The following is an 11,900-nucleotide window of genomic DNA, read 5'->3' as shown; positions in this document are numbered from 1 at the left end:
AGGATAGCGACTGGCATCGCACACGCCTGCCGGTGGCCATGAAGATTTGGACGGGTAATCCAGTTTCCCAGCCACGCATTTCTCGCAGGCAACCCGACTGAGCGCTGGCGGCGGAAGGATGAGGAGACTTAAAATCTCATTTGGAGTTTGCATGGGCAAGGTGAGTCAACCCCGGGAACGATGACCCCTGAAATCAAGGTCCAGACACCTGCCTCCACCAGGCCCCATCTTCATTACAACATCCTGCAGAACAGGGACACATATGAAGGAAATACACAATCTTGACATGGTCACAGGGTTTTATCAATGCCAGTAATCACAGTGTGAAGTTAGATGAAAGGGCTTCTGTGGATGTTTTTTTTTTGTTTTAGTCTCCGCGTGAACAAAAAAGCCAGGTAATCAGACATCGTTAAGCCTGCTTAAAAAATGCAAATCGCCGGCTTTTGGTTTCATAACAAAGAGTAAATAGGGACAAGTCTTTGTGTCCCACTGAGCTGTGATGGACTCTGCGAGATGAGGAAGCAATTTCCCCTTCAAAGCAAATTGAACAGAATTGATTCGGTCCCATCCTCTGCGAGAGTGCAGCTTCAAAGCGAATGTTTCTCCGAGGCCTTCGTGGCCAGCGTCGTCGTACTGAAGCAAACCAAATCCCCCGTGTTGTGTGTGTGATCCAGTCCCCGATGAACGTGTAGTTAATTCATTCCTCTAAAAGACAATTAGCCTGTTCAATCAAATCCTTTGGGCATGTTTGAGTTTGGATAAGTCCAATTTCCCCACTAAAGCTAATGATTAATCACAGTGATTACCCGCTGTGTTCATAAATAGAATTTCTCGTCGACACGCGTGGCGAACTCGTCCGATCCTTTATCCCATAGTTTTGGTCGCGCATAATGATTTACATCGCAAACAGCATTTTGGTTTATTAATATGACTCATTAACTTCAATGTCCATCACAATCACATATGAATGAAATCTGATGTCACGACAAACGCTGTGAATGCACACGTATCCTTGTAAAGATCAACTCAAAGTTCAAGACTTTTGATAAAAAGAAGAAAACACTTAGCCTCGGGCCATTTAGTATTCAGGTCTACTGTGTTTTCACAGCCATGCAGTGAGGCACATGTTAGGCTACATTTTCCAAGGCTAAGATATAAAAAGCCAGTGACTGAAGGGAATGGAACAAAAGCAAGTTCCAAGGGGGACAGCAGATGGGTCCGTTTTCAGGAGAAATTGAATATCTTTTTCGCATTGCTTTTGCAGTAAAGAGATTTGTGTGACAGATCTGAGGGAACACTTGGCAAATTGCTGTAACAGTCTTCAGTGCTTGAACCAGAGTTGACTGAAATGTTCCCAAACATTAACACGGTTTTCTCTTGACTCGAGATGAATAGAATTCTATTTGAATGGACGTTGGAATACAAGTTGAACATTGTTCTGTTTTCATTTGAGTACACTTTATTTGTGCTACTGTAACGCTCCAAAGAAGCATGCTATTAACGGAATCGGTAGCCATACTTGTCTGTAGATTAAAGGACCTGAAAGGCTAGAAATAGTAGTATCTTAGTTGAATGGACAACAACACAGGACATCTTGCTTTCCCAAAGATATTGTATATGTCCATTAGCCAAAGCTTTAGCATGTTTCTCCTTTATTTTATTGAGAAGCTCTCGGGAATTGCTTTAATGCTCAGCTCTGTCAGTGTGAGGAGAAGGCAGGCAGCCGTTCATTTAGTTGCTTGAATCTGGTTTCGCCTGCAGGTACTGCTGATCTATTAGCCCCATCCGCCGCTCGCTGGGCATCGAGCGCTGTGCACACAATGGTGCTTTGTAGTAGAACAAAACCTGGAAGTCATTGAAAGGACCTTTTTACGCGATGCATGTATGCTCAGTCATGCACATCGCCTGGAACGCTTCGCTTATGGCCATCTGACGGAGGAAATATTAATTATTGAAGAGTGATAAGAACGTATCTCAATGTGCGTTTAATTTTGTTGCACTCACAACGCAGAGGAGAGCTTCTTATTGTACACACATCGAGCTGGATGCAAACACCCAATTACTAATGTAAATGATGTTAATTATGTTGATATCTGTATATAGTTGTCAGCTTGACAGCCAACGTGCTCTGACATGGCTTCACCAAGCACTGAAAATGTATCAAAACTCCTTGAAAAGCATGCAACCCTGCAGTTACAACCAAAGAAATCGCCAAAATAAAAAGTAACAAGGTTTCCCCACATAAAGGTTTTCATACGCAGACACAAAGGCAGACAGGAAGTCGGATCCATGCCCAAACAATTAAGCACAAGAGACATAACCCCTCAAACACGCCCACGCCCGCATGCAGCCGTATACACATCCATATACACACTCATCACCTATTCAGGCATGACAGATTAAAGTGAACCCGAAGCTGGTGATTCAGTCACAGTGTACGAGCCCTCTTGCATGAAATCAACCCCACGCGTTTACACCGAGCTCAGTGTGCAGCCTATTAATTCATCTGCCAATACACATCTGCACATGGGAAGTAATTACCAGAAAGTCTGAACATGCACAAGAAACCACCTAGAGTCATTTACACCTGCCTGTACACGTTAAGTTATTTTAGCTGCATGTAATCAGCTGACATTAATTAGCAGATTGTAGCGTCTTCCCAGTTTCCATCGAAGCTTAAAGGCTTAAATACACTTGAGTAAGTGACTATGATGGGCACTAATAAACTGCTGTGCAACACGACAGCATTAGAAACACAAATACACACGACTGGCCTTATCTGGTGTGGTGTTAGGCCTCTCCCCCATATACTGACATTGATATGCAGCCTCAGACACTTGTAAAGCAAAAAGCTCGTCAAGACAGCCACGGGCAGATTGGGTGTACAACATCCCTCTAATGAACCCCCCAGATAACAATGCATGATGGGAAACAGATGTGCTGCAATTGTTCAATTAACCCCCAGTCTTTTGATGGAAGGGGTCCCTGAATACCTCGACATGCTCCGCCATGACTATGTGCAAAGCAGGACCCAGGGAGACATGTGGACAAGAGCAAAGAGACAAAGGAGGAAAACAAAAAGGGATGAAAGACCTTTTTCCTCCTCAGACAAAGAAGCCGAGCTGAAACGCCACGACACCAGAGGGCTGTGCAAGTGTAATTTATCAGCTTGTGAAGGCCACTGCAGACACATTTACTCACTGTGTCATGATGAAACATATTTCTCCCCTGCCTGTGGAATCACCCCATATCAGCCCCCCCACCCCCGTAACTGAGAGTTTCCCCCAGCAGTGTAATAAGATTGTGTCCCTGTACGCCATACCATCCATGATTAGGGTATTTGTCAATGTTAAATTACATTATTGATGCACATAGTGTCAAGAATAGTGAATTAGGCCTGCTGGGATTGGGTAGACGTCCATCTGACTGTACCGTTCCTAAGGTGTGCCATGAAGGTAGAAGACTAACATTCATTCTAGAATAAAGACCGGGATCGTTTGTCTGTTATCTGCCGACGCAACGCCGCCAACTGTGGAAAGCTAAATGACAAAACAAACACTGAAATTGGCGGCTTTACACTACCGTCCATTTCCGAGCTTGTGTGTATATATATATATATATATATATTATATTATATTCATTGCATGAACAACAATAACAGCACAGAACAATTAACTGTACAATGAACCTAAATATAATTTTATTCTATGTCCATATTATGATTCTCTTTTAATTTCACCATCATACATACCTTTTAATAGACCAGCCTGGCTTTGTAATAAACAAATAAACTAATCTTTACTTAAACTTTTAAAATAACCCTTGCATGTAAATTATATTTTATATATATATAAAATGTCTTACCCTGATATTATATATAAAATGTCTTTCCCTGACCCCCAGGGGCCCTGAAGCCCCCGCTGTGTGTTTGGTAACACAAAGCTGTTGAGGGCCTGTGTCAAATGGTTTTATTACCTGTATTATTCCTGTTGATATTACGCTTATATATACTGTACCTGATTAAATTCACATTTAATCAAATTACCACTAATTAATAGACACCGGGGGTGTGTACTGTAGCATTCCAGCATATGACAACCGGCTGATTTATACGTCTGTGGGCAAAATATAATCAAGCTGCTGTGTAGCCCGCAGAGCTTAATGGGAAATTAAAGCCATCTGAGGCACATTAGTGATTTTGGGCTGTATGAATAAAATTAACTCGAACTTAAAGCAGTATCTGGGTTGTTTTGGGGGGGCGCTCAGTGGCGGTGGAATTAGTTGAAAACACAACACTGACACCAAAAGGAGACGGTGGCTTATATTTGCTCGGTCAGTCCTGCATCAGTATCACATGTGTTTTAACTGTGTGTTTTAAAAGGTCCATTTAATGGTGTTTTGTACAATGCTGCCTATCAGGTATCTTGTGAAAACACACTGTACATACATCCTGGTATTTCGTGTGAAGCACTTTCTGAAGAAAAAATGGAAGTGACTGCAGAACTCTGTCATTTGTCCTCAGGCATCAAGGGCTTGTTTGGGGATGTTGGCACAGACCTCGACAGTCATACCTGAGGTTTTACTATCCCCTTGCCCCCCCCCCCCCCCCCCCCCCCATTCGGGAAATTTCTGCGGTCGCCCCTGAACACCAATCATCACCGGTCACTTGTGCACATACCTACCGCGCTGCGCTGCGCGAGGCATACACAGTAGCTGTCAGATGCGGTTGCGCGCCTGAACCGCACACCGAACAAAGAACGAAAGCACGGATCAGACCCGCGCTGTAGAGTTGTAGACGTGGGGGGGGGGACTCGCTTTGCTTCTCCGGCCGTGCTGTTTTGTTCTCACTTGGATAGGAGGACTGTTTGTGTCGGCGTCCCAAGATGAACCAAACCGCCACCGTCTCGCATCAGGTGAAATGCCAGTCTACGAAGGCCATCAAGGTAAGCCTCACGGATGCGTGTTCTTCAGTGTGATCAACTTAGTCGTGTCTTGTGGAACTCCTCACCACCACCAGCACCAGCACCACCAGCACCACCAGCAGCAGCAGCAGCAGCCCTGTGGCAGCTCAAAACTTCAGTGCGGCTTTGGCGAGCCGGGTATGCGCATTGACGCACAGCGCTTTGGAGACGGGTTTGGGGATGTCGGCGTCCCCATCACGACCCGATGGAGTTCAGGCTCATGTTTGAAACTGTCTCATTTTGACACGATGGTAGGGAAGTGCTGTTGATCCCCGTGGCCGTGTTGGGGTGAGGGAGCTCCGGTTCTTGAGTGCGAATGCGTTGGATGAGGAGCCACGCACTGGCGCAGTGGCGAGATTTCATTCATATCACGTCGCGCTCCTTATTATTATATTGTCTGTGCGGGCTGACAAGAAGTCATACAGGCTTGTCTCCCATCAGCACACCTCCCTGAAACATTTGCGCTTTGGATTTGGTCTTCGATGGCGCATCAGTGGCTTAACTTTGCCGTGCACGGTCTCGGGAGATCAGCCTGGTTTTCTACCTGCTATGAACAAATCACATGAAAGTGGCAGCGGGGAGGCAGCAAGGAGTGTGTGTGTGTGTGTGTGTGTGTGTTTAAATGTTAGGCTACCGTTTAAACATGGCGGGAATGGTGAGAGGACAGGTACCGTGTTACGTTCGAGCCACGATCGACGGCAGCATCCGCATTGTCTTCAAATAGTGCACCCAAACCTGGTCTGAAGGAGTGTGACATTTGTGGTGGTGAGTGTGTGTGTGTGTGTGTGTGTGTGTGCGCGCGCGTGTGTGTGTGTGACTCAACAGCAGTATCGATTTTGCTGCGGGTTCTGCATCACTTTTCAACCTCAAAGTCCCACCAGTGAAATTTAGCTTGAGGCAAGTTTATCGACCCCCCGCCCCGCCCCCCAGCCCCCCACGCTGCCCCAGAAGGCTTGCAGTTTTTGAATAAGAGGCTGAATGTTTGGAAATAGTGGGGTTCAACTTGGGATGAAAGATGGGTTCAGATATGAAACTGGTTAATGGGATCCGTTAAGGGGGACCATTTTGGGCAGTTTAGAGTCATCAGGTCTGGGTGCTGAGCAGTGAGACATCATCAACACCCCCAGCCATGTGGGCTCCTGATGCTGGGTCCTTCTCCGTGACCCCCTGTGCTGAACCCGACCCTCCATCCGTCACCTGTCTTGGCGGTTCTGATAAAAGGCACTGTCTTTAAAAAGAGGGTTGCAGCTGTGACGTTGCACACGTTTAGGATGCAGCCAGGGTATTATGGGATGCATTCAGCGTGGGTACTTCGGGACCAGCAGCCCGTGGAGCTGTGTTTTGGACTTAAAGGCCAATTCTGGTTTATTTCAGTTGGCCATCATTTCTATCAGTTCATTGCTGGGATGGCGGCGAAATCCCTACATGCCCATGACCCCCGAAACAGGTGACAGTTAATCAGTTTGGTTGTTGCCGCGTTCCCTGATCTCAGCCATGCAAACGTATCTGATAGATACCAACTGATAGAAACCAACCTATGTGAGACCCAAATTGTAATAAACCAGCATGATCCCTTAAAGCCCCTGAAAACTATAGGCAACACATCTTAAGTATTCCTTAAGAGAAGTGTAACATTTAAACATTCATGACTAGATGAGCAACAAACATCGTCAGGTATTATTTATTCAGTTTAACACTCCAGAGAATCTGCTTCATCAAGGCTGTGTGAAGTGTGCTTTGATCAGATTTAACTGGACAGTGACCAAACAACATGAGCTGCCATCAGCTTCGGATTCAAATGTGGTTAAATCCTGACACGAGTACGGAAACCTCTAAAGGGAAACAACCAAAACTGTAGTAACTTTGGCAGAAACGGGTGTAGTTAGGCTGGATTCCATCATTCACAGTAAGAAGCTGACTGAGGAAATATGTTGTTTCAGGGCCTTTACTTGATGTGGTTCTAGCTTTATACCTGCACGGGACCATTTAAGTCAGCCAGGATCAGTCAGTTTGATTTGAGTTATCTACAAACTGTCACCGAGGGAAGGTCATTTGGGAGTTTGTGACTGTGCGTACCTCCATTGATCCTCATTGATTTAAAACAAACAGCAGCTGATTGGCTTCAGCAGACGGGGTGGAAGTGGCAGGTCTTCAGTGGACATCAATTTGTTGTCACACACACTGAACACAAGGACAAAAAGAACCCCAAGTTGTGCTGTAACGGAAAATGAACCATGTCACATACAGGCGTCTATTAAAGTGAATGAGGCAGTGAACCAGAGAAGAATTAGAGGGGTGAACAAGCTCATATTATTTATGTTCTGCGTCGCTACAGCTTGATGTGCTGACACATATTGACACAAGGACAAATAAAAGAACATGGCACTCTGTACATAACTGTAGACATTACACGTTTCTGAGCAGTGAGCAAATATAAAAAAACCAACACCTTATTCCACAGGAACAGACTCGCTGAGCCAAATTGCTTTTAGGATCTTTGCTTTGTCTTCCAGTGACAATAAACAGAGCTTGAATTACATGTGAGAATATTCAGCCTCATCTTCTGCTGCCTGGAGGCTTTTTGGAATCTCTGTGTGCGGCACTTTTCTCTTTCATGGCCCGTCGTTTCACTTTTAGGGAGGCCGGGCTGCTCGCTGCATTCAAAAATTGGTAATGTATGAACCCCCCCCCCCCAAATAATAACAGTGTCTGACACCCCGAGGCGTCTGCTGCAGCTCGGCATGATGCACTTTGCCTTCAGCTCACAGCGAACCTGTCTCGGAAATCAGTCAAACAAGCAGGGATCATAGCTAGGATTAAGTACTCCAAAACTCCTCTGTGTTGCACAGAAAACCCCGCTAATCTCTCCACGTCTGACCCCTCATCGCCTGGCGCCGACGGCTCCCTGTTATCCTCTTAAATGCCCCCCCTCTTCATACAGTATCATAGCTGTGTCCTTATGCCACAAGCCGAGATAAGAAATCCAATTAGGAAAGAGGGCAGCAGATTCTTCGTGGGCCTTCGTTGGACTCCTGGGGTCTCGCTGATTCTAACAAGCCTGGATGCGGCCCCCGAGGCTCGTGTCATCGGCGGTCCTCGGAAGTGTCAGGTCCACCCACATGCAGATCGCAGCTATAAACTGGGACTGTCGGGGGGGGTGGTTGTGTCAGTGCTTCTCTCCTGGCGCGCACATCGCGGATGGCAGCAAGGTCGTGCGAGAGAACGTGCTGTATTTCCCAAGCTGTGCTGTAACACTGGGGATTTACACTTTTTACAGTGTTGGGATATCAACAGGAAGTTTGCATAAGAGCGGCAGTCAGTGATTTATGTAGGTGCAAAGGACCGAGCCTCTTGTTTTGAAATACCAATTTTAGGATCCCGTTTCATGATGACAAGATAAAGTACATCTGAGTGCGAGCGCGCAGCTGCATCCGACACCCACTTCCTTCAAGCCATTTATAGTCCCATCACTTTTTTAAGGTTCTGGAGTGACAAAAAAGCCTGGAACTGAAAATTAAACTGACACGAAGTCAGAACACAAGCACGACACAACACACAACACGACACAATCAGTGAAATGAATGATGCTTTATTACTACTTTCCATCCTTATTTACTGTCCCCACTGTACCACATGACACGGGCTGTTCTACACAGTGTGTAGACGTAGTCTGAAGTGTGTGTGGGGTGCCTAACGCTCTTTTATAAATAACAGTGTGGGAGATGCACATGTTTTGGTGCATTCACATACAAAATGTTGTCTCGCTCAGTTTGCTCTTCATAATAATGAAAAGCCGAGAAAAGATACGGAGCAAATGGCATGTTGTGACCGTAGACTGTATATGAAGATGGGCGACATGACGGCTCCCCATAAGTGAAGCCAAAACCTCTCTATCGCCCCCTGCCTGGTGGCTGGCTGGCTGCAGTATAGGTCATAAGCCCCGCCCCCTCCATGTTAGCGTATGGGACATGGCTCAAACTAAAAAACTAAAAAGTACACATCAAATACATTTTCCCCAAAGTTTCAGGTAGTTCTCATCACGCTGATGTTTGTTAGTGTTTGTTTTTCTGATACGTTTGGTTTTAATTTGTTATTTGACGCTATAAAAACGGGGTGAAACATCATGATTGACAGCTGAGATTGACTGTGGCGTGCTGGCGATTGGGATAGGCGGGTGTATGGGCGGGACCTCGATACCTTGGGTCTACAGCCCCCCCCATCACTGAGCGGCCGCATCCATTTCTGTACAGTGAGAGGAAGTGGAGACGCGTCGGCCATCTTTATATACAGTCTATGGATGTGACACGAACTCACATCTGGCTCCAGGTGTTTTCGCTGACTACCACACCTTCAGTCTTAGACGAAGGACCTCAGCGGTGAATTCGTTTCATGCCATTTGTTCTATATTTTGTCTTCGGCTAATCGTTGATTTGAAGAGCAAAGTGAGTGAGATAATTGCACCTTAGTTTACCAACATCTGTTGGTTGCAACAGTTGAGTGTACTCAACGGTGAGTCTTATCCCAAAAACTCATTCATTAGAAAGCCTTTTCACCAAATGATAATCAATGATTTACTCTGCATTGTCCAAGTACAGCAAAAAGCTAAATGCACTGGACTGTCTGCTATGCGGTCCATGAAACCCGCCTGTTCTCAAAATAGAGCGTTTTTGTCACTGGAGATATATTCGGAGTTTAAGCCCTGACGCGCTTTGATCCTGCTCAAAGAGCGCCTTATTTCAGATAAAGCACTCTGACAAGTTCTGATGCTGCGGTTGAAGTCAAAGAGACTCCGATTATTTTAAAGACGAGTAATGAGGACAACGCTGAGGAGAATCAAACTCCGTCCCTGAGTCGGGAGAGAGATTCAAATCTCTCCTGTCACATCTACGTCTGAAGCATCAGCGCGGTCGCTAAATGGTTTCATGTGGAACTCGTCCATCTTTAAAAGTGTTCAGTCTGGAGAGCCAAACCCCGGCAGACGTGCCATGTGTTCAGCGGATCAAGTGGTGCTGGCTGGCTTACTGTTGGTTGCTGTGGATTGCGTGATGTGTTTGTGTGATAAAAGACAGAAGAATATCAAATGATGAGAAGTGTTCATAAAGAACGAACAGAGATGGAATCTCTTGTCTGGATAAACAAAATATTGAACTCCAAAACATTTCACTTTCATTTATGTTTCACATCGTGCGCACGGCGGCTCGCTCAGATACGCCGTCCCTCCGAGGTTTCCCCTATCGCTGGCAGGGGGACCGGCATTGTTTGCAATCTCTCTGCCAGCACGCGGCGCCGATAGCTCTCATCTCCGTAACTCAGCACCCTGGATGCTCGACAACTCCGCCGGCAGGTTATTGAACCTGCGAGGCGTTCCCCTGTTCCGAAGATCTATCACATAAACAGTCTTTAAAAACTGTGCGGGACTGGCTGGCTCCGGGAGTGATGGATTGCTGGAATCAGTCTCATAAGAATGATTGCGCTGGCTCTTGAGTTGCAGAGTCTATAAATTACAGAGCTATGCCGGCTGATCTCAATACATCCTCCTCTCCGGGTACATCTCTCATCCCCAAACCTCACCGAGGAACGTGTGATAGCTGTGCCGCTAATTTGTTTTGTGGTTGAGACATATCTGCCACTCATTTGCATAAGAGCGCTTCCTCTCGAGGAGGCTTATTTGTCCCTGTAAAGAAAAGAGAAAGTAACATGATAGCATTTGCCAAGCTATGCGTATTATATACTATACAATACTTGCACTCATGGGTCCTATAGAGTCCTTGCTATTGCATAATGACTTCCCACTGTAAGATCTAAAGTAGCTGCTTCTTAGAACATAATGGCAGTTGGTGTTATTGAGGAAAGAAAACAATTAAACCCTCTAACATTCACTCGAAAGCTCAAAGAAAAAGGAAAGCGTGAAGAGATGTGAGTGATGCAGTTCTGCCCAAAAGCCTCTGTGGAGGTCACATCATCCAAAAGGAGCTCAATGCACCTGACGATTAATGGTTCCAAAAGCCAAACGTTTCTCTTTTGAAGACACAATCGCAAAGATTGATGAGTTCATTCACAGGCTGAGTTATGTTATCACAAGCGTGTTGTTGGTGCGCTGTCTGCAAATGAGAAAAGCCGTGCAGCCATTTAGATGCTATTAAACAAGTTCATTAAAACACAAACTTGTCCTCCTTTTTATACAGTCGAGGGAGCGAAGTGACTCTTTATTCATCACCGTTACAAAGATTTTGTAAGACGTGACATTTGTGATGAAGTAGGGTCGTGTCAGTGAGATTATCTCAGGCCCAAACGGGCTGCAGAGCTCGCTGTGCAGTGAAATTAAGAGGTGTGAATGTATCATGGAGCACGAGCAGCATGCACTGAATCCTGAGGTGCAGAATGAGTAAAGGTTCTAGTGGAGTTTTGGTAATAAAATAAAATAAAAGGCAATAAAATGAGCAGTAAAGTCCTCACTGTGCTACAGATATGATGAGTGTAAGGTTAGTAATCATCCAACACAGCGTTGAGGAATCAGGCTGCATGGAGTGTTTTTAACAAGTTGATTAAACTGACATGTTTAGGCACATTTAAACAAGAATCCATATGGAGTTTAATTCTTGTTGGATGCTTTATAAAATCCTCTCCATAAGGTGGCCTGTAAGTGTGTCTGTCCTGCAGGTGTTTGCTGTGTTATTGTCTTTCATGGTGTTTCCATATGGAAGTGCCATATGTCTTTGTCTTTAGCCGCTTGTCCCGATCGCAGGAGAAAACGCTTAGAAACTGCGACTTTGACTTTTTTTAGAAGCCATGTACAGAAAATGTGCTTTCTTCAGAGTCTCAGGTGAATCCCTGACGGAAATATATACTTAACATATGTTAGTGGTTTCAAAATATGGCGGGGGATAGGAGAGAGATGCACATAAAAACATGCATGACCGTTTATGTCAAGACGACCAC

General features: G+C 45.4%; 1 protein-coding gene across 1 annotated transcript in view; it reads left to right on the top strand.

The window, feature by feature from the left end:
- The first annotated feature begins 4,883 nt into the window (after positions 1-4,883).
- LOC139292904 (inactive dipeptidyl peptidase 10-like) overlaps positions 4,884-11,900 on the top strand; it is a 155,884-nt gene continuing 148,867 nt past the window's right edge. The window contains exon 1 of the mRNA XM_070915305.1: positions 4,884-4,943. Coding sequence (XP_070771406.1) covers positions 4,884-4,943 — 60 coding nt within the window. The remainder of the gene's footprint in view (positions 4,944-11,900) is intronic.

Source organism: Enoplosus armatus, chromosome 11, assembly GCF_043641665.1.
Source record: "Enoplosus armatus isolate fEnoArm2 chromosome 11, fEnoArm2.hap1, whole genome shotgun sequence".
NCBI lineage: Eukaryota > Metazoa > Chordata > Actinopteri > Centrarchiformes > Enoplosidae > Enoplosus > Enoplosus armatus.
The sequence above is the reverse complement of the archived record's forward strand: the minus strand, read 5'-3'. Positions and strand labels throughout refer to the sequence as shown.